The 23,296-nt window shown below is 36.7% G+C and overlaps 2 protein-coding genes across 4 annotated transcripts in view; both read right to left on the bottom strand.

The window, feature by feature from the left end:
* myof (myoferlin) overlaps positions 1-5,305 on the bottom strand; it is a 35,810-nt gene extending 30,505 nt beyond the window's left edge. For all 3 annotated transcript variants that reach the window (XM_082152607.1, XM_082152609.1, XM_082152608.1), the window contains exons 1-3: positions 5,111-5,305; positions 4,959-5,014; positions 4,640-4,731 (exon numbers count right to left, since the gene is read on the bottom strand). In XM_082152607.1, coding sequence (XP_082008733.1) covers positions 4,640-4,731; positions 4,959-5,014; positions 5,111-5,198 — 236 coding nt within the window. In that variant the 5' untranslated portion in view covers positions 5,199-5,305. The remainder of the gene's footprint in view (positions 1-4,639; positions 4,732-4,958; positions 5,015-5,110) is intronic.
* A 1,317-nt stretch (positions 5,306-6,622) lies between these two features.
* Positions 6,623-23,127, bottom strand: tubgcp2 (tubulin gamma complex component 2). Its single transcript, XM_082152617.1, has 18 exons — positions 23,002-23,127; positions 22,618-22,788; positions 22,422-22,550; positions 20,726-20,902; positions 20,479-20,638; positions 17,754-17,961; positions 17,371-17,570; positions 16,472-16,661; positions 14,990-15,135; positions 14,599-14,779; positions 13,143-13,323; positions 10,240-10,412; positions 9,679-9,807; positions 9,475-9,595; positions 9,213-9,356; positions 7,817-7,900; positions 7,496-7,659; positions 6,623-6,863 (listed from the first exon to the last, which is right to left on the bottom strand). The coding sequence occupies exons 2-18, from the start codon at positions 22,765-22,767 to the stop codon at positions 6,788-6,790; spliced, it is 2,613 nt and encodes an 870-aa protein (XP_082008743.1). The 5' UTR covers positions 22,768-22,788; positions 23,002-23,127; the 3' UTR covers positions 6,623-6,787.
* Positions 23,128-23,296: the final 169 nt, after the last annotated feature.

Below are 23,296 nucleotides of genomic sequence, written 5' to 3'. Positions count from 1 at the left end.
TGGAATGCGGATCTGACCCACATGCAGCGTGGAATGATGACAGTTGGGCGGCTCACTCCTGTTTGCCAGATCTGGGCCACAAGCAGGCCATAGCAATGCCACATGTCAGCCAAGAGCAAAGAAATAAACCAGAACTGGACCTTATCTGAGCCGCAAAACCTGTGTATATTAAATATGGAGTCATTTCAGCCTTAATAAGCCTGTTAACAAGCAGAATCACTGAAGGAAAGAAGAGAACAGAAAAAGAGTCGAGCAGAAACACAAGAACTACAACTGACTTCAGCCACAGTCTAAGATGAACTGAAGCGAAAAGGAGACATTAAATCTGTGAAGATCTCAGCAGAGGAGGATTAAACAACTCCACAAACAGCATCTTAGACTGTGGCTGAAGTCAGTTGTAGTTCTTCTGTTTCTGCTCGTCTCTTTTTCTGTCCTCTTCTTTCCTTCAGTGATTCTGCTTGTTAACAGGCTTATTAAGGCTGAAATGACTCTATATTTAATATCAGACTTTGTGGCTCAGATAAGGTCCGTTTATCAATGACAGCCTTTAGATTTCGATTGTAAAACTAATTAAAATATAAACTAATGGTTTAAAAATGTGTTATTTGTTAAGTGACCATGGTATAAGCGGGTTAATGCCCTGCGAGGTGTCCATTGTCAGGTATTAATGGACTTCGGCGGAGGCAACCGTCCGACGCGCATTAATACCTGACAATGGACACCTCGTCGGGCATTAACCCTTACTTATCCATCTTCATCGAGATCTCTAGCACTCCTGTAGAACCAGGAGGACTATTAATAATGAAAAATTAGTAACTTAAGCCTAAGTGTTTCCAATTTATGCAAGGAATACAAAAGCTCCGGCATGGAGTGGACAGATATAAAGTAGAAAGATATACAGAGAGAAACAATTACCCCTCAAAAAATTCAGTAAGAAGCTTTCTTTTCCCGACTGGGAGTGGAGGTTTATTTTTCTCCATTTTTTAAAAAGCTAAAATTAGCTTCACCGGAGCGGCGCCAAACAAACAATCCTGTCAGTCAACGATGTCATGCGCGCGCACAGCGCTCTTTAGATGTGGGGCGGGGCGTTTACATTTTAAAGAGACAACTAGCTATAAACAAACTTAAAATAAATTATTGTAAATAATCAATTCACGAAATGTACTGTATCCATTGCATGCATTTAATCAGATTTGTCATTATTATTTTTACTAAAATAAAAATATCTGAGGGACCCCCCTAATTCTATTTTTTATTTCTTATGGGGGGTCCCTAATACCTTATGGGGGGTCCCGGATCCCCCCAGCCCCCCCCTCAATTCGAGCACTGCATGTTAGAGTCAAGGGTTTTTACAGAGGAGATTTTGAATAAAAGCCTTCTGAAAGCAAAGCAGTCGTTTAAGAAAAATATCCATATTTAAAACTTTATAAACTAAAATAACTAGCTTCCGACAGACGGCCGGACACATTGATTTACGGCAAAAGAGTAACCCTTGAACTGACGTATGACATATTGACAAACGCGGAAGCACAGAGGATAGAGCAAAAAAAGTTTGTTGCCTAACCCTATTTGTTTGAACCGCGAGAGTAAAAGCTTACGCTACTCCTACATCATACATTACGTCAAGGGTTACTCTTTTGCCATAAGCCGACTTGCATAGACTGCCTGGCGGAAGCTGGTTATTTTAGTTTGTAAATACTAAAATACTAAATACTTTTTAGTTTGTAAAGTTTTAGATATGTCTTACACAAACGCGTTGCTTCACTACAGGCCTTCATTAACACCCTGAAACCGTATGGATTACTTTTATGATGGATGGATGCACTTTTTTGGCCTTCAAAATATCAACTCCCATTCACTGCCATTATAAAGGTTGGAAGAGCCAGGACTTTTTTTTTTTAAATATAACTCCGCTTGTATTAGTCTGAAAAAGAAAGTCATATGGATGGCTTGAGTGCAAGTAAATCATGGGTTAATAAAAAAATTTGGGTGAACGATCCCCTTGAGAATATAGATAAAATTGTAAAGTTTGGTGCATGTAAATGCTACTGAAGTGGAGATTTCTGGCTGGTGTTCGAAGAAAAAACTAATTTTGAGAAAAAGGCCTTTAAAGATATGTATTATTTTAATTGAACTCTACAGACACAAACAGATAAAGCACAATAAAATAAAATAAATTTCCACTAATCTGAAGCACGTAATTAAATGCCAAATAGCCCAAAGTCAGTGCACTTTTTTGCATGTAGTGTCTTGCCTTAAATTACAGTTATACAAGGATGGTTTTATCAACAATTTACACCCAAATTAATTTTCCCTAGTAAATCTTTGCTTATGAAACTTTTTTAATTTTTTAATTTATAAAGTAAGTATTTCATTTATTGCATTTAATTCTCTGCTTGGGTTTCTTGAATGAAACCCATGTTTCATGGTAAAGTAAAAAAAAAAATCTGGGAAAGTCTCAACATCTTACGACAATTAAAACAACCTAATATTCAAAACCTAATGATCTCAAGTTTCAAACAAACATGGCAAAGCAAACATTTAAAGCAAAGGTAACCACACCCTCCAACATTTCGCCTCATTCCATTTCCTTTATGGAATGTTATTTCTGAGATCCTTAACCTGAGGTGATTCCAAGTATGATAAATATTTAAAAGCCTCTCAATAGCACTGATCAAACACACTTCCTGTATCTAAGCACACACATGAAATTATTTCATTGGGAATTAAACTAAGTGCACTGCTCACTACAACTCTGGCCTTGTGGGAAGCAGACTAGATCAGTGCCGTGGTGTTCTTCATTTGCCAGACTCTCAAACAGAATTGATTTGGAATGCCACAATGCTACTTTTGTTCCACAGAGAAAAATGCACGTGTCCCACAAAATGTTGCCAAATACGTTGCTGGATCAACATCTCTTCAACATTCTGGAGCTAAATTCTCAGACTGTCCAAAAATTATAATTTGATCAGCCTGCCCCATCTCTAAAATCTGATTATTGATAACAATATTGTTCCAAAACGAACAAAAATGTTGATCCAGGAAAATGCCCTACAGGAAAATGCCCAACAAAATCAGTTAAAGATCCCATGAAATTAAAAATGTTGAGTTTTTAGAGCTTGTAGTTCATGTCTATTAGGTTTGTAATGCAACTTAAAGGCTAGAAGATACATGCTGCTCCAAATTCCCGTTTCAATAGGGATTACATCAACACAGGAAAGAAAACTGCTAGTCCAGCCCTTTCAGTCATTAAACACACAATACATTGCCACTGTCTGCGAGACACTTTAAATCCCACTGATATTAGAGGTAAACTGAGCAATAACCGTGTTGTTTTACTCTGAATAGCCCATATTAACTACTTATGTGCTATCCTGCAACACCATAACTAGTGCTCTTTCAACACAGAAACAGGTAAACAAAGAAACATCAGTATAATGGTGTTCTTATGAGATCAGTAACATAAGCTACATGTCAAGGCCCAAAATATTTGCTTTTTCATCCGTTATCTTCAACATAATGCTTCTTTTACTTTGGTAATCAAGGTATAGTTGTCAGAATAATAAAATGAGAGAGAGATCATTATAATACAACTCAGTTCCTTTGACTTGGTTTGAAAGCATCTCAATGTCACTCTAATGTAATTTCTCAGTATATCGAAATATCACAACGAACTGAAGATGGTGATTAATAATTGCCAGCATTTAACAACATATTTATATAATGTGAGTCAGAAATGATCAGGGGTCGGAGGTAAAATCGACTATAATGTATGCCATTCCAGATTCTTTAAGGGACTGTAGTTCATTCCCATATATTGGGAAATTAAACTGACAAAGTATGACAATGATTTAAAATGGTCAGAACAAAATTCCTTCATAAAAGGCAAAGAATGTCTGCAGAAATCCCAGGGAAATGAAAATGAAAAAGTTATGCAATGAATGAAAGACCCACATGACGTCAACAAGACAAATTTGCATGAAATTGCATGAATGTAAATTTCAGTGGGAGTTATGTTCCTCTTTGTTATATTCGCCTTTGGATTTTCTCCAATGCCGTTCTCACAGAAAGAAAAAAAAATCTAGAATAACTGGAAATGCATGAAATTTATAGCCCAACATGGTGATAAAGAGCTGTAAGACCATTCTATTTATGTCTATTTACTTCAAGTCATGTCTACAAGAACTGAATTTCAGTAACTAACAATCATTTATTCATCCAGTACTGCGAACCAAACGCCTCCGTTCCACCCCTCATGGCATTGTAGAGCAGGTCTGAACACAGCCGTGAGGGTGTGTTTGAGGTGCATGGTATTACAGTGTCAGACTGAGAAAACCAAGATTAACATGGTTCACTATTACCCTGAAATGCAGCGACTACTTTAAACTGTGACATCAATACAGAAGAGACAGGGAATAGACGTGAATCTAACCAAGAGAAAGAACTGATGCAAAACTTTGTATTGAACTCTGCATTTTACTGAATGGCAAGTCACTTTGAATCCATTCCAGGAGGTCAAAACTCTTTAATTCTATAAGCTTATACTTCTTTAGTCACACAACTTGTATTTGATTAAGGTGGGAGTTCAACACCACACTGTTTGGCGTATGACTCAATTGAGCAGCTGAAAAACACTCACTTGTCCTTGCCAAGAGTCTCGTAGTCTTTCACAAGCACATCAATGTAGGAGGAAGAATCAAGAGGAACACCTTTTAAATCAAACTCAAGTGTCTAAAGGGGAAAAAAGAGCATTCAAAACTTAAAAAAAAAAACTCTCACAGCCACTGGAGAAATGTTAAACTGTGACATGCACAAGGTTAATATGCAAAAAAAAAGTTAAAGAAAACAATCAAATTAAAAATACTTTTCATTCAGTTTTTTTATGTCATACACAGCGACTTTAATCCCATTCATTTGTAATTATCGTTAAAGTGTTTAAAACAAAAAACTCAACAGACCTCATTCCACACTGGGTTCACTTCATTGCTTATGGACTTGGTTTTCTTCTTTTCGTCTAAAATTATACGAAAGCCAACAGGTCAAAACTAACAGTCGGTGCCGCTATTTTGCAGTTAAATGGCTATACATGAAACAAAACAGGATTTCTTACCTTTAAACACCACAGATACGACGGGGTCTGGGCTGCCCAGTTTCTTCTTGGGCAAACCCGCCGCAGACTCCACTGCCACGCGCAACATGACAGTAAAAAGGCCAACACGCTTTCATTCAGTGCACTTTCATAACGATGTCTCTCTGTATGTGAGGACTGTGGGCTCAATGCAGTGCCCTTATCCTTTTGAGTTTGAAAAGGGTGTGGACTTCACTGACACTATGTGGCAGACTGCCTACCTGTTCAAGTTAACTTATATTTGCAGAAGTGATGCGCAAATATTGGCTTTAAATTATGAAATTCCTTTTGACATAAAATAAAGAATATTGCCTGCATGCTTGCTCAAATACACGTAAAATTATAATCTCAGTCATTTAAAGTTTGAGAGATGAGACACAAGCGCCACCTAGCGGTGCATTGAACGAATCACATAAGTTAGATCAACTTTAGAGATGTACACATCAAACGAACATACTGTCATATTGTAAAGGATTTGGGTGTGTTGTATGTTATGAGGGATAAGTAATTGGACATCATTCATTCACCTAATACCTTCAGAGAGCCTGGGTTCAGATTCTGGACACTTGAGGAGATTCTTGTGTGGCTTCGGCTTGATAGCATCACACTCTTCAAACACGAACTTTTAGTTCCAGTCCTCGAATTTGATTGGCCGAGCAGAGTCCCATATGGGCGGAACACTTCTACTGTTTGTATCACTCCGCTTGTGCCTGTAACGCGTTCAGACCAGACTGGCTGGAAGTCTGTGTGCATTAGTAGCGGCGATTTATATTCTGCAGTTTAAATTACATAATAATGCCAGACATTTGCATATTTATCTGTATTATTAGTAACTGAATAATCCACTCAACCAATTTGATCAGATTTTAGATATCGGATTGGATTAAATTCTGACAATTATGATTTTTGAAATTTGATTAGATGACATAATCCAGTTTTGGTTTTGATCTGGATCAAACCTTCAGCACGTGTTGTCCAAAACATTGTAGTAGAATTGGGATACCTTTGATCTTAAAAAATAATGATAATATAAGAATACCAATAGTATTTCAGGAACAAAATTTATAAAACTGAAAACTGGTCAAATAATGCAACGTTTGTATCACTATATATACACATTTATAGTTCACACTTGATTTAACTGTTAGATTGATAAATTAGAAGGAAGATATTAAGCCTTTAAGTACAATAAAGATTTTGTCCCATTAAAATAATTCCCCAAACATCTGTCAAAAATACATAGCTAGTAGCCAACATTGTCTTATGTATTCCCAGTTTGAGCACTGGTAATTTGGATTTGGTAATCTGGAAAAATTTGTATCTGGATCATCCAATCCCATCCAATACTTGTCAGAGACATATTCAAGTATAGCATCATGTAAATATTAAGCACACAGTGGGAGCCTTCTCTTGTTAGTCAAAATAAGTTTATGAAAGTAATCTGGGTTTGGAATAAGAGGCGGAGAAAAACAAATAAAGAACAAAAGACAAAGCTACAGTTTTACTTTATTATATTGGATTTTCAGTCAGGTGGAATTTGTGTAAGACCATTAAATACATTTCCAATAGTGAGGAGAAATTCTTAAGTGCTTTGTTACAGCACCATGTAATAGTACACTGAACACTTTAAAAACACAGAAGATTTTAAGATGGACAATGCTACGAAGCAGTCTTCTGGCTCCTTTCAATGGCCATTCGCTCCAGTCTCTCTGTGTAAAAGCCATTGAAGTCCAGCCTATAAAAAGAAAATCTCATTATTCATAGCACCTTCAAGACTGAATTTAAATGAGGATTGTCTAAGCTCTTCAATATTAAGAGATTTCAAAAGCTTGTGCTACACATTTCGATTGTCACTATTAAAAGGATAGTTCACCCAAAAATGTAAAATTCTGTAATAAATTATTCATCCTCATAAGATTTCGTTAATCTTTGGAATGCAAATGAAGATCTTTTTGATGAAATCTGAGAGCATTCTGTCCCTCCATTGAAAGCTACACAACTACCACTTTGACACTTGAATAATGTGAATAAAAGCCTAAATTAAATCTGTTCATCCATCATGTAGAAATTTTTGACTAAACCGCTCAATTCATATGGTTTAGTTTTACGATCTCTTTATGAACTTTTGAAGTGTGTGTCAAAGTGTCAGTTGTGAAGCTGTCTATAGAGGGACAGAAATTTTATCAAAAAAGATCTTCATTTGTGTTCTGAAGATGAATGAAAGTCTTACGGGTTTGGAACGACATGAGGGTGAGTAATTAATGACATAATTTTCATTTTTAGGTAAACTATCCCTTTAAGACCAGGTTAAATCAGGAAGCAGTAAATACATTTAAGATTTACTTAAAGGTTCCTTCCACAACCCACCTGTAGATGATGTTGATCATGCTGTGTTCACAGTCATTGGTGCTGTAAATGCTGAGCTTATCCAAAAGATCCAGCAATAAGGTGCTGAAGTTACTGTCAAACTTGCTGATGGTCCCCTCAAACCCCGAGTCAGACTGGAGGGCATCCACATACTCAGCTAAGAACTGAGATAAAGACAAATAGATAACATAAAAAAGATTCATTTGTTTATGGTTTATTATCTTTTGGAAGATTACGGTGTGAGTGATGACACAGCCTGTTTTAAAACAGCTTTTTTATTTTGGGTATTGTAGAATAACTGATTAAATGCCAGTGACTCACTTTAGTGGCCAGTCTTTTTTTCTCTGCCTCGTCTGTCCGTTCAGCCTTCATCTCGCTGTCTATCCTCATGCTCTGAGTGAACCGCTGCAAAACAATCAACATGAACATTATCCTGACATTGAAGAATAAACTATATAACTAAACAAAACAAAAAATATATTCTAATTATGTACACTACCATTCAAAAGTTTGGGGTTAGTAAGATTATCATTATTATTCTTTTAAATAAATTAATACTTTTTTTTATTAAAGGTGCTCTAAGCGATGTTGGGTGACATCACTTCTTGTTGACGTTCGAAGTATTGTCAAACAAAACGGAGGCTAGCGGAGGCTAGCTCAACCCTCCCTCCTCCTCATCCTGTCCCCTACCCATCCCCTCCGTGCTTCCTGAAACAGGCTTTTCAGATGTAAATTCGGGACTTTGTGCGTTCCTTCTCCTTTTCCCTCTTCTTTGCTATTTGTTCATCGGAACGTTGTCTCTTTGGTCGTGTGTCGGCCATATCAAAATTCAAGAGAATATACAGTAATTCTAACGTTAGTCGTTGTCTAGGACATCTCTCCTCTAGCTAACTTCCCTCTTCATGCTTCTCTCTCCTCCACTCCCCACACCCCCCTTCATGTGCATGCACACTAACCCCCCAACCCCCACCCCCAAATCATTCTTGTCGGTTATTGGCTGGAACACTGTTTGTTATGTTTCGTGGTCCAGGCTGGGCCAGTTTGTTTTTGTTGCTGTTTGTTTTGCCTGGGCTGTCTACTGAGACTGCGTTTTTTTACGGTGTGTTCAGGGACAGGCAGCTAGCGGATAGTGAGGAGATGTTTGCTGTATGTGACAAAAAATGTTTCGGCCTTAAAAACGCGTGACATCGCTTAGAGCACCTTTAAGCAAGAATGCATGATCAAAAGTGACCGTAAAGACAATTATAATGTTACAAAAGATTTATATTTTTCTACAAGTAAATGTTTATTTGAACTAAATATGAACTTTCTATTCAGCATAGAAAAATGTATTACGGTTTCCACAAAAATATTAAGCTGTACAATTATTTTAAACACTGCTAGTAAATGTTTTTGAGCACCAAATCATCTTATTAGAAATATTTCTGAACGATCGTGTGACACTGAAGACTGGAGTAATGATGCTGAAAATTCAGCTTTGCATCACAGAAATAAATTACATTTTAAAATGTATTAAAATAAAAAACAATTGTTTTAAATTGTAATAATAATTCACAATATTTACTGTACTTTTGATCAAATGCAGCCATGATAGGCATAAGAGACTTTCAAAAACATTTAAATAAATCTTACTGACAGCAAACATTTGAATGGCAGTATATTTGCTAACAGGTTTTTAGTACTTTTAGTTCTTTCTCCATAATGTCTGTATTTTTACCTGCATGCAGTTGGTGAACATGACACAGACAGACATGAGCTTGGAGAAGATCCGAAGCAGCTCAGGATTGGTGAGCATACAGTCCTTCAGACAGTTATCCAGGAAACTAGTGTGATGACACAGCACGTCGTCAATGTTGGAGGCCTGAAAAAGACAAGTGATTTAAGCACACACTGTGAATTCATTTTTAATTCATTATATATTATAAATCTCTTTCTAAACATATACAAATCTAGACAGACAGATTGACTCATTGACTCACAGACTTCAAGTTGTTCTCCATGATGTGCCACGTGGGCTCCATAACCTCAAACATCATGTAGTACTGAATGTTCTGAACAAAGTTGAGCATCCGTTGTCTTAATGCAAAGGCAGCAGCAAACCTACAATCAACAAGAGCTACTTAATAAGATACACAGACTAAACCTAAAAGTCAAAGACAAAAACTAAATACATGTAGTCTCACCACTTAGCAGAGTGAAGTGAATATTGCTTAGCTGTTTTATTGCTGATCCACACATTACAGAGAAGCCTCTCCACATGCTTGCAGTAGAACATGTGCCTGAAGAGCATCTGGTATCTTGTCAGGGCTTTCCTGTACAACAGAGCATTGTTTTTAAGGAGTAGTTCATTGTAAAGTTCCAGTCACAATGTGTAAATAGTGTTGCAATGTATGAAGCACAGCTCACACAGAAGTCACTTTCAAACCAAGCACCTTTCTGTTGGCCAAAAGCAAATTCATGTGAGTTACTTGAACCTACTCAAACATCTACGTAGGGATATATTTTGCCCTCACTGGTTAAATGTACATGGGAATGTGAATTTCCGATTTGAAACCAATTTTGATTTCCCCCAGCGAAACTTCGCCGGACAACAGTAAATGTGACCACACTTTAATTGCATGGAATATATGTTTGGAACAACATGTGAAGGGTACATGATGACAAAACAGTTCCTTTAAGAGGCACAGGGCCACAGCTGAAGCTGCTCGAAATGAAAGCTATACAGCCATATATGAAAACTGTACCTGTTGATTATGAGTGAAAGTGGCCATTTGACGATGTAGTCGAAAGAGAAAGCCTCCAGGCCGCTAAGTGACACCTCTGTGGGCTCTGCATTAATGATGGCTTTCTCTTGCTTGGTATCTATAGCAAGGACACGTAACAGCTGGGTGATTACATCATGGGGCATCAGGTCAATCTGGAAGAGAACAATTACGTTAAGTAAACAATGACCTGTTGCCTATTTTTGGCCACTTGCACGTCATTTTCCATTCTCAACCATCCCTCCAAATAATACAACCAATTAGATGGGTGAAAATAGCCACTTTCATACAAGAAATGTGTTAAATTGTCTCGGTTTTCTCTTATAGGGCAGCATGATTTGTGGTGGAATTTTCTGATACACTTCTGATAAATGTATGATTTTTATTAACACTAAGTAAAAATATAAATAAAAACAAAATAATACAATATTACTACTGTAACATTTAATTCACAGTAAAATAAAATAAAAAGTGTATTTAAGAAAAATAATATAATAATAATTTTGACATAACTGTAAAATTACAAAACTAATATTTATGGCTGTCTTAATTTCTTCATTTTCAAATATTAAACATCACCCACACCAACTTTTATTTTGATGGACAACCGTACAGAGCCCTAAGATGCACAAAACACCCGCGGATAATGAGCTGCTCATGTATAAGAATGCAGTGCCACGCTTTATTCTGAAACACACAAAGCATATATATTTATTTAATTAAATGGCAGCCTTTGCAATTTGATAATTGCACTAAACCAGGGTTCCTCAAATCTTGCCCTGGAGGGCCAATGCCCTGCAGAGTTTAGCTCAAATCCTGAACAAACACACCTGAGCAAACTAATCAAGGTCTTCGGGATCACTAGAAATCACAGGTAGGTGAGTTTGATCAGGGTTTGAGATAAAAAACCCAAAAGTATCGTAAGCCTAAGTTGTTCGTAAAAATGATCGTACGACTGATCTTAATATTACGGTCTGTTTCCCAAAAGCATCGTAACTTAAGTAGCACTTGAAAATCATCGTAGATCTACGAGTGCTCTGGAGTAATCGTACATCCCCAAGTGCATCGTAAGAAGACAGAGTTATGATGTCACCTGCAGGACAACCGGCAGATTACACCTTTAACTTTATTCAAGTGCAATGTGATTATAATATAAGGTTTTGATTGTACTTTATTGTACACTTTATTACTCGTTTTTGTTTAAATTAATGTATAAATGAAATCATTAAAAAGGGCAGAATTTTTTTCTTTGTTTAATCTAATAATTTTAATCTAAATGAAATGAATGAACAAACTTTTTTTATTAATATATGTAATATGCTTCAAAGACTGGGAGAAATAGGGATGAACTAAAAAAAAAAGTCTGTCAATGACTTGCTGACATGCACGAAAACCAGCCATGTATTGGGCATTTCTTGGGTGGCCATCATGTGGTCCCATGCCATCTTTGTCCTCCTCCACCACCTCTTCATCTTCCTCCCTGTTAAGTAAGGCCACTCTCAAATGAGGAGATGGTAGGGTGCTGGGAGATGGCAGATGAAACTGATAGTTCCTCTGAGCATGAAGGACCTGATTAGACTCAGGTTGTGTAACCCCTACTCCTCCATGGATGTCAATACCACCACAAATGCCATATGAAGCACTTGTGCCAAGTAGTGACAAGGCCTTTTCTTCTTCTGCTGTGAGAAGGAGGGACTCATTGGGCCCACCACCTGTTTTATTAAATGTTGTCCTCTGCAGAGCTCTTTTCCTTTTAGCAAGGCTGCAAAGTCCTGCCACTTCTTCCTGACTTCCTTCCCTGATCTTTTAATGCCCCTAGTTGCAGTCAGTTTTGTAGACAAATCTACATTTTATGTTTATTTGTACGACTGGCCTTAAACCTGCTGAACATAATGTTTGTATAGCTCCACCTCCACTAAAATGACATTAATCTCCTCTTTCTGAAAAATGTATTTTCTTCGTTTTTTTTGGTTCAGCCATTTTGCTGGTGTCTCCACCCGTAGGTTTGTGCTTTTATAGATTATTGGCCTCGTAGAAAATGCACATCAGATTAAAACAATTAGGCTAAACATTTCAAAATACAAGCATGTGCTACAGTTACTAGCCATTCCACAAGGTGACATTTCAGCACTGACATATGGACAGCGCCTCTTAAGTAGCACATAAAGCAGAGCTGCGTGCGATCGGCCAATCGTAAAGTCCCTTGTAGAAAATGCTCGTAAGTACTGAGATCCATTGTTATCTGGAAACGCAGCCCTGGAATGGATCTGAGGAACCCTGCACTAAGCTATATCACGACTTCGGTTTTATTTTGATTAATCGTGCAGCTGTAGTTTCTTGTGTCGGGCCCATAGACTGTAAAAAAATATGGACGTAGTGTCCGTGACGTCACCTGTAGGTTTCTGAAGAGCATTTTTGAAGCCCAAAGTGGGCGGAGCAAAATTAGCTATATAGACCAAAACCACTTTTTGTACCAGGCTGTAAACATTTTTTTTCCTGCTGTAAAGTTGGGCATATTAACACGGGGGTCTAAGGGATTGACTCTTTTGGAGCCTGTCTCTAGCGGCCAGTCGAGGAATTGCAGTTTAAGTCAAATTTAAGACAAATTGTTTGTGGCTGGAATCTTGTTGCATCACATCTGTTTAGGATAATTGCTGCATTAGTCAGCGCACCATAAACAAACAAAGAAACAAAAGTAACAAACACATCTTTAGGTAAAAAACTAAACAACTAGAATTTGCTGTTCATTTGGATTTCTACTGCAAAAGCAAATACGCTCATCACCTGAAATCTACAATGTTATGTAGAATGCACAAACTGACAACATATGTATTACAAAGTACTAATTTCAAAGTAATAGTTGAGAACAAGGATGAGCGTTCAACCTTTAAATCGTCTTTGAAGGGGTCTGTGTTGGCAGTGCTCATCCTCAGGGCCAGCTCCAGCAGAGCCTCCAACCGTGGAGGAATGATGTCATCAACCTGCTTCTTCAGTTCCTCCTCCGTCAGGTCCATAAAATGCACGAAAAAGTCTCCTTTATCCATTAAGAAGTAATGCTTGATTGACCTGCACCACAAATGTAAGAAATAAGGTGATATTGAGATATTCAGCACACAACTATTAAACAATACCAAATATTACGAGAACACTTTGGTTTTTGCATGCATGTTTTTCAACTGGTGGGTCATGACCCAAAAGAGAGTTGCAAGATCGTTTTGAGTGGGTCGCCGAGTGTGTAGTCCAAAAAAAAAACCTTAATTCTTAATGTTTTACTGAAGAGAGACTTTTACTTTGAAAGACAGAAAACTCCTGATTTAGTATCTGCTCTGCTGTCAGATGAGATGTTGTCAAGCTATATGTTGTCATTTTAAAATAATTTTTTGTAACATCTTGCAAAATAAAATAAAAAGTCTCACCCTAGAAAAACAAACTTTCCTGTCCTGTCAGATACATTGTGCTCACGGCACACATTCTTCAATTTTACGCACAAATGCAGAGGTGTGCGCTGAATATCAATTCACTAAATACAAAGAGCAAAAGAAATTACGAGCGCACAACGTCATATTTACGCAGTCAATTTTTAAGTCGTGAACTTACCAAAAACAATACCAATAATTTAAGTTTACATCGTGCCTTAGCTGGGAAGGATTTGCATGCAGCATGATGTTCATTCGATTCGTCAGGAGCAATTTCCATGTTTTTTTAACTGTTCATGTTAGTAGTGTGTATTTACAACGGTAACAGTAGTTTCCATAACCTTAACCCATAATTCCACCTTATTTTTACTTTGTATTATTTTCTTTATTTTTGATGACTGTGGTGGTTACCAATTTAGTAACTTTACTGTATTAACAAAAACTAGTCTGGGACTGCTATGTAATAGTGTGTTCATCAGTGTTAGTGATATTATTTTAAAAAAAGAATTTGTATATTAAGTAAAGTGTACTTGTGCGTGTGTCGACCATTTTTAAAAAAATAAAAAATTCCTACAAAATTTGAGTCACTCAATGACCATGGGGAAATGTGTGGTATGTGCACAGCCTATACCACACATTTTTCTACCCTAATTTTTACACCTACACCTAATTTTTCTAACCACTCTATACGCGCAGCTTGCACATGTACCTTGAATTTTTTTTTGCACTAATTAGTTTGTTTCAAAATCACAAAAGAAGCAGAGCACACAACAACCAACTACTGGAGATAGCAAACAACAACCAACTACTGGAGATAGCAAACAACAACCAACTACTGGAGATGGCAACAACAACCAATGCCAGCGCTGACAACATTTGTGTGAACAACAAAATACCCACAACAATTTCAAACCTTAAGTTTTACCTCAGGCGTGAAACAAGCTCCTTTTCCTCCATCAGGAAGTCAAGCAGAACCTTGCTGGCATAGTAATATGCTTTTTCAATCTGCTCCACATATGCTCTCTCTTTAAGTGTGTAGAGAACCTCTTTAGCATCTGGACAGGTAACGTCACGGCCGCACTCTCGCACAACATTCAGATACTTGCCTGAAATTTGAAAGAAGTTAGGACTGTTCATGAAAAAAAAAACGCATTTAGTCACTTTTCAGCTGGGCGTTGAAATCATTGGAAATTATTAGAATGTTTTTGACATTCATACCATTGTTCCAGAATTGCTTTCTAGTAGACACAAATCTTATTCTGTATACTATCTACATTTTGGAACTGAGCTAATTGCTTTGTATAAAAATGCCTCACCTGTGTTTAATATCTTATCTGCCATTTTCTGAAGGAATGATGGGATCCTGTGCTGGACGATAGTGTATCTCTGATCCCAGTATTTGTCATTATAATCCTCCTGAATCTTCTCTTTTTGCAGCTCATGCTCCTCAACCATGAATTCACTATAAAAGTAAAAAACATAGAATGTGATGAAGTTTATTTCACTTAATTTAATGTGGTACAATGTGGTCCAATCAAATGTTTTTTCATGGTCAGCTAAATTCTGAATTTAAGAACTGGTTGCCATTAAAGCCACGAGTGTGAATTTCATTTGAATTGCCCAAGATCTACAATATGCCGAATTGGAATTTAAATGGGATGACAGGAAGCATCAAAACAATTTCAATAGGTGGCATTTCATAACATATCTTACTAATGTCCTCTAATGTTTCTGGAAATACTCAATGGACACTTTTCACAGACTGTGATGACATGTTTTCTAACATCGTTAACATCGTAAATCTAGCAACGTTTTTTTTATATTTCGATTTTTTATACACTGCAAAAAATGCTGTTCTTACTTAGTATTTTTGTGTTGTTTCCAGTCCAAAAATCTAAAAATTCTTAAATCAAGAAGTATTTACTAGAGAAGTAAAACTACATAAGAAATTATTTTTTGTTTTCAGATAAACAGTAAGTAACTTAAGTAATTTTTGCTTAAAACAAGCTAAATTATCTGCCAGTGCAGTAAGAAAAAAAAACTTAATTCAAAAAAACTTAATAAAAACATAATCTTAAAACAAGATTATTTTCCTTACTGCACTGGCAGATAATTTAGCTTGTTTTAAGCAAAAATCACTTAAGATACTTTCTGTTTATCTGAAAACAAAATAGAATTTCTTATGTAGTTTTACTTCATTAGTAAATGCTTCTTGATTTAAGAATTTTTAGATTTTTGGACTGGAAACAACACAAAAATACTAAGTAAGAACAGCATTTTTTGCAGTGTAAATGTAATGTACATTTATAACACTATACTTTGTGTTATTTTACCTTGGCATTAAATTTCAGAAAACTAATTAACTCTAATTCTAATTAACTAACTCTAACGGCTAAAGGAAATAACAGCAAGTTTGACATCTCAAGATCACAGAAACACTATAATGGATTTTTTTTCTTTTAAAGCAAATAGGAATGCAAAAAAAAACAAATATTTGTTGTAGTTTCTATTCACCACTAAAAAAAGTCTACCCAACTATGATGACTTCCACTTCTGAGAACCCCAGAAATGTGAAAAGGGTCCATATTGTGTATAACATGTTTATTGGTAATTCATACTAACAAGTGAAATGCATTAACAACAACCACCCTTACAGCAGGAACACATTAAATTCAAAATTAATTGGAATTCTGCATCCTTTGCAACCTCAATTCAAACTCAGAAACTGTCATTTTAAAGGTGTTCTAAATAGAGTTCTAAATATCTCAAAGTCCTGATGGTCAGGGGTCACACTGTACCTGTATGGGTCTTTAATGATGCCCCTATAGATCCACTTCTCAAGTATCTCAAAGTAGGGGACGCTGGCTGCTTTAGTCAGATAGAGGCAGAGCTCTTGAGCCTGGCTGTCTCCCGTGTAATTGAATGTGCGATCGTGAAGCAGGCTGAGGGTCGAGCCACCCATACATTCACCCTTGTCAACAGAGGTGGCTGCATTAAAGAGACCAGAGAGAAAGCACATTAGCATGAGCATGTCAACAATACAATTCTGGTCAGGACAAACTTTGACAAACTTTTTTACGTCAGTTTAATATAATTTAAGTTGAAATGATTTATACAGCCAAGTTGATTGTACTAAAATTGTACAGTGTATTATGTAAAGCATATTTATAATGCTAGCAATTTGCTAACAATATTGTAATGACCTGCTAACAACATGCTAATCCAATGTACTGAGACATCCTAGCAACATGCTAAGACGTGCAAGCAACATGCGAGCAAAATGTTAAACCATTCTAGCAACATCCTAAAACAAGTTAATACCATGCTAAAAAAACATGTTAGAAACATGTTAAAGCATGCTAGCACAATGTTAAAACATACTAGAAACATGCTAACAATATTCTAAAACATACTAGCAACATCCTAAAACATGCTACCACCATGCTAAATCATGTTAGATTTTTGTATGCCTAGCCATCAAACTTTAAACTTTATTTTAAACTTTTCAGATAAGGCTTTTGTCAAGCCAACATCAAAGTTTGTCCTGACCAGAATGCTGTTGCAAAAGGTGATGAATTAAGAATGAAAATGAAAATATATTATGACAATTTCCAAATGAACTCATTACTCCTGTTGACACATTCAAAATGCTGAGCGCTGCTCTTTTAACAGTAACCACACATGTTGAAAGCTTTACCAATGGAGGCCAGGATTTCCATGGTGCGCATGGTGGGCTGTATGTAGAACCAGAGCTTCTGCAGGGAGAGCGTGCCCTGTCCGTGGAGATGCTCCAGCTGCGTCACCAGGATGAGGTATTCCTTCATCAGAGTCCTCATGGCTGCAGTCAGAGCGTGATTCACCTGACCGTACTCAAACGATGACTTCTCCTCTGTGAAGCTGGCCATGGATTATGCAAATTATTAGCACACCATGCAAAATTTGATGATGAAATATCAAATATCTTTTCAGAGAATAATTTCACTGGGCCAGTAAAATCCCCTGACATTATAACAAATCTGGTTTAATATTGGTGTAAACACATGACTAATATATCTATTAACCATAATATCGTTCACAGACCGTGTTATAGTGGAGTAACAAGACGCGACCGGCAATATTCGGTTGACCAGCTCTTTGACGGACATGTCGAGGGAAGGATCTACTATGAAGGAGCGGCTCTGTCTGCCAAGCACAGGCTGAGCTGTGATGTCTCTCCCATCCACACCAATCAGCACGAAAAGCAGGTCCTCAACCAGAGCTTGTTCCTGTGCAGCCAGTGGCATTGTACCTGAAATTAAACTTGTTAAAGTCACCATGAAATCAATTCAATTTGACAATTCTTATTTTTTATATAATATTACAGTGTTTATTATAAATGATTGATTCGAGCACATCTTTATTACTTTTTTTATTAATGTGCCTTTTTAATCAAAAACATGAATTTCCCCTCCTCATGAAACAACATCTCTTCTTTGATGACAAGTGCACTGCCACATAGGCAGGACAATAAACCCTCTTTTCCAACAAGTCACTCACAGGAAATACAATTTTATTCACCTCTAAAAATATAATTGAAGCGAACACTGATATCTTTAAAGGGTAACTCTCGCCAAATTGCAACCTAGGCTATTTTTGTTAATCTACCCGAGTCAAACATTCGTGTAAAAGCATAATTAGAATGGAAACGCCACCTTTAAGATTGACCGTATTTTCGTTTTCGGTCAAAATGCCTTTTGAATGGGAGTGCATCAAAACCGCTATTTTTAAAACACAAAGGAGGCTCAACACAACATGAAACTGTGCTTGAAGTATCACCAGGGGCTCTTCACATGAACTTGAGCATTGACAACATTGTTTGTGTACAAAAAGTTTACTAAAAAGAAACGTTTTGTACGACTCACTTTATCAGTTTGTGTTTCTGGTGGCTGGAATTTTGTCAGTCAAAAATAGTCGATCTCCGAATGCAACGTAACATGAGGAGAGTAAAGATGGAAAGCTCAGTTCATTACGTTGCATTCAGAGATCGACTACTTTCGACACTCCCATTCAAAAGGCATTTTGACCGAAAATGAAAATACGGTCAATCTTAAAAGTGGCGTTTCCATTCTAATTATACTTTTACACAATTGTTTGACTCGGGTAGATTAACAAAAATAGCCTAGGTTGCAATTTGGCGAGAGTTACCCTTTAATGTGTGCATTTTCTGAGGAAACTGTGAACATGTTTTATACCTGAAATTGAACCTGTCTTAAAGTGCCCATATTATGTACCTATAAACTACCAGATGCTATTTATTGTGTTATATAGCTGTTGGTGAATGTAAAATGTCTGCAAAGTTTCAAATATCAAAGTGCCTGATAAATGGAGTTTACTTCCTTAAACGAGTTGTCAGTAATTCCATTCCTACTTCTTGCACAAACCTATGAAGGTTTGTATCAAAATTGCATAATGCCAGCCTATGGTATTCAGTGACTGCTCACGAACAACGTCTAATTTGACCCGTCCTCAAACACTGTATTTGTAACTGAGGCCTGGAAGAGATTGGTTTATGTCGTTGACATGTCGAGAAGATACTGTTTTCTGCATTACGAATGCAAATCCACTTTACATGAAGGTAAAAGCGATGCCATCGTTACTGTTTGTATCACTGTGTATACAAGTGCTGAGGAAGCCTCCGAAGCTGAAATTCAGATATGATAATGGGTGTTTCTTTTCCAACACACCCTATAAGCTGTAGATAAATCACAACATATTGGGCCATCCGACCAATCAAAGCAGAGTCGGCTCTCAGAAAGGAGGCGCTTAAAGAGACCGAATCCTTGATCAAACCATTTCAGACACTGTGAGAAAAAATGGTGCTGAAATGTGTATTACGAGAAAATTAAAGTGTTTTTTTGATCTTGGATTCATGTAAACATATTGAACAATCAAAATGCAGCAAGATAGTGGGGACTGATTAAGTAATATAATCTATAATATAGATATAATCTTCTAACAGAAGAAGCAGTCGAACAACAGGAGAGAACATCAGTCTGTGAGTGTTTACTTTAACAGTAGATTTTAGTGCGGTTCTTCGTTGCTAGGAAACTTTATTTACCGTGTTTTACTCTGGTAAAACGCACACCCACGTGGCATTTGTTTGTGTGTCGTGGATTTTGAGTTTCACTAGGCTAAATAGTAGGGCATGGCCAAAGCCAGTTAAAGTATTTATTCTACCAATCTGCTAGTACTTGTTAGAAGAAGCAGTCGAACAACAGGAGAGAACATCAGTCTGTGAGTGTTTACTTTCCCAGTAGATTTTAGCGCGGTTCTTCGTTGCTAGGAAACTTTATTTACTTTGGTTTACTCTGGTAGCGATCACATTTTAAAGGGTTGATTACAACGGCTGATTATTAATGTGTGGTATTGTGTGTTATGTCGCTGTATATGGATTTACTTGGTGTCTACGAAGCAAACTGCCCTCAAAAACAAAGTAAAGAAATCGCAGCAATTAGCAAACCAAAACGATCCAATCAATTCCAGATTGACAAAATCAAGTCCTGCCCTTCATTCTTTTTGCTCAAGAAGCTGTTTCACTTGGATAATCATCACAAAGGGGAATAAAAAAATAATCACAACTTCTGTTTTATGCTGTCTTGAACAATTCAGTCGCATCTATAACCAGATTTGGTATCTACTGTTTCTTCTGTAATACTGAAGTTTAAGTGAAATCAAAAGTGTCCATATTATCCATAATCTCTAATCAACCTCTGTAACAATTCCCTATTCATCTAGGGCTCTAATTTTGGAAAGGCCTGTCACATACCAACAGCCACCACGGGATCTCCCACAGGGGTGGGGCTAGTGATGAAATCCCCAATCAGTGCAGGCCGGTCATACACCCAGTTTGGAAACACAGGGTTCGGCTGAGTGGGGTTCTTCTTATTGTGTCTGTCTCTCAGCATTTTACGGATTACTTCAGAAGACTGTGCAGGAAAACAAAACCATCGTTAATTGATGCAATGTACAGAATTAATGGACATTAATATCATCTTTGCGTTTCGTCATAATACCTGCGGCACACTGGAGCTGGCTGTGACATTTCCCAGCTTTTTCCGCAATTCCTCCAGTTCTTGCATGGACATTTTGCTGCTGGTTGCAGGAATGCTGTACGATGTGGTGGTGCTGGATGCTGCATTTGCAGACATTTCTGATCTTTCTTTGGCATTCTGCTGCAGGAACTTCAAAGTCTGAAGAGTAGAAGCAGCCATGGCTTAGACAAAATGTCTAGATCCCAATTCCACAATAGCCCAACATAAAAGAAAAGCCTGTTTTATGTCCTAACTTTCTAAGACTAGTCTTACAAGTTAGTCATGATTTTTTTTTTCTTTATAACTTTTTAAACCTTGACTAACTGCTAATGGGTCATTCTACATCTTAAAGGGATAGTTCACCTAAAAATGAAAATTCTGTCGTTAATTACTCACGCTCATGTCGTTCCAAACCCGTAAGATATTTTTAATCCGTTTCCCTCCGTTGAGAGCTACGCAACTACCACTTTAATGCTTCAAAAATGTTCATAAAGAATCCATATGAATTGAGTGGTTTAGTCCAAATTTTCTGGAGAGACTCCATCAGCTTATATAATTAAGATATTTAATTTAGGCTTTTATTCACATTTAAACATTGATCAGCGAAAATAAACAGAAGCTCAACCGAAGTTGTGTAGCTGTCTATGGAGAAGATCTATCAAAAAGATCTTCATTTGTGTTGCGAAGATGAACGAAGGTCTTATGGTTTTGGAACGACATGAGGGTGAGTAATTAATGACAGAATTGTTATTTTTGGGTGAACTAACACTTTAAGACACTAACATGGCTATGTTTATGCAACTGGTCCCTGATTTTTTTTGTTTCGACATTTTCATGACAATTAAAGTCACCATGAAATCAAAATGGACAATTAGTGTTTGCTTTTTTATGGAATATTGCAGTATTTACTATAAATGATTTATTCATAGTCACATCATTACTTTTTAAAAATCACGTGTCCTCGTAATCTTTGATCAAAAATAACTTCCACTTCCTCTTACAGCATCATCTCTTCTCTTCTCTGATGATGTGTTTACTGGCGTGAGGGCGGAACAACCTGTCACTCACAAGATCACAGCAAACCACAACCATCCAACGATTTGATTAAACTCCTGATGAACAAAAGCATGTCCCCGCCCTACATTTTTTGTTCTTCGAGAAGACATTTCACTGTGATATCCATCACAAAAGGGAAGAAAAGACAATCGTAACTTCTGTTTCATGCTGACTTTAAGTACATTTCCCCTCCAAATTCTAATTTCCATATTGTTTATGGATGTTTTACTTTGAAGTTTTATTTTTGTAAGCCCAGTATGTGATTTTTATTACTGTAATACTGTTATTATATGGTTATTACAGAAAAACTGAATACAATCCATTTTTTGTTTAAATAAGCATAAATTGAAGGCAGTACAATGCTTAATTAAAATAACATACCATCATTTATTAACATTACTATAATGCCAATTTTGATAATTGTCATTAGAATACTGTAAAAAAATAGTAACTGAATCTTAATGGTCCTAAAATAGGTTTCATCTTCATCTTTCAAAATATTATTTCTTCTTTTATGTTTGAGGTGAAATTATGTGACCAAGGCTATAAATATTCTTGACAAGTTTTTGGAAGATTCAAATATTTTTGTTTATAAATTAATAATGAGTTTCATTAAACATACCTCTTTATCCTCAGTGAGTTTGGAAAGCAGATACACCAGTGGATCAAGGTTGCGTGCATTCTTTGACTTCAGTTCATCATGTTTCCTCAAGAAGTCTTCAGGTGTTTTGGAGTGTTCTGCCATTTTGACCTGTAAGACAATGTGAATTAGTCTAGTGCATTCAGAAAACGTGTAACGGGAGATAAAACACGTTCACCTTAGCACTGTGTGCAGAGACTGTAGTGGTCACATATCCAGTCCTGTTCTTCTGCAGTAAATCAATGTAAACCTCAGCACCATCTCCTCCGCGGACATTAAGGAGTCCGAGAAGTTCATTAACATCATGATGAATTCTGAATTCACTCATGACTTCAGATGAAATCAGAACCTGAAATCAGAAAAAGACACACGTGAGAAACAAAGCAAACTCAATGAATGAATGAATGAATACATCAGTTAACGTTACCCAAACAACACCAGACCTAACGTTAGATCACCGAATTTGCTGATGGTAACTTATTTATTTACAGCTAGCAATCTATCTATACATTCATAAATAAAACGTTTTGTTTACCAATACAAATACCCTTCGTTATTTTACCTAGCAGTTGTCTAATTAGTCCTTCTGAACAACACGTAACGCATTTGTTGATAAAACAGCAGCATAACTGACAACACCAAAATAATAGGAAGGAAGGCGGAAACTGTGTCAATTTGTAAAATTCCGCCAAAAGACTTTATTTTTCAAAATAAAGGTCCTTTACTTTACTTTACTAAGTATATTTTGTTGGTTTACAGGTATATATTTCAAATGTTCGATTTTTACAATCAGTATAACATCTATTTTAAAATACATAATATGTTAAATGTAAATGTTATTTTAAAAACCATGGGGA

This window comes from Leuciscus leuciscus (assembly GCF_965113295.1).
Source record: "Leuciscus leuciscus genome assembly, chromosome: 21".
NCBI classification, from domain to species: domain Eukaryota; kingdom Metazoa; phylum Chordata; class Actinopteri; order Cypriniformes; family Leuciscidae; genus Leuciscus; species Leuciscus leuciscus.
The sequence above is the reverse complement of the archived record's forward strand: the minus strand, read 5'-3'. Positions and strand labels throughout refer to the sequence as shown.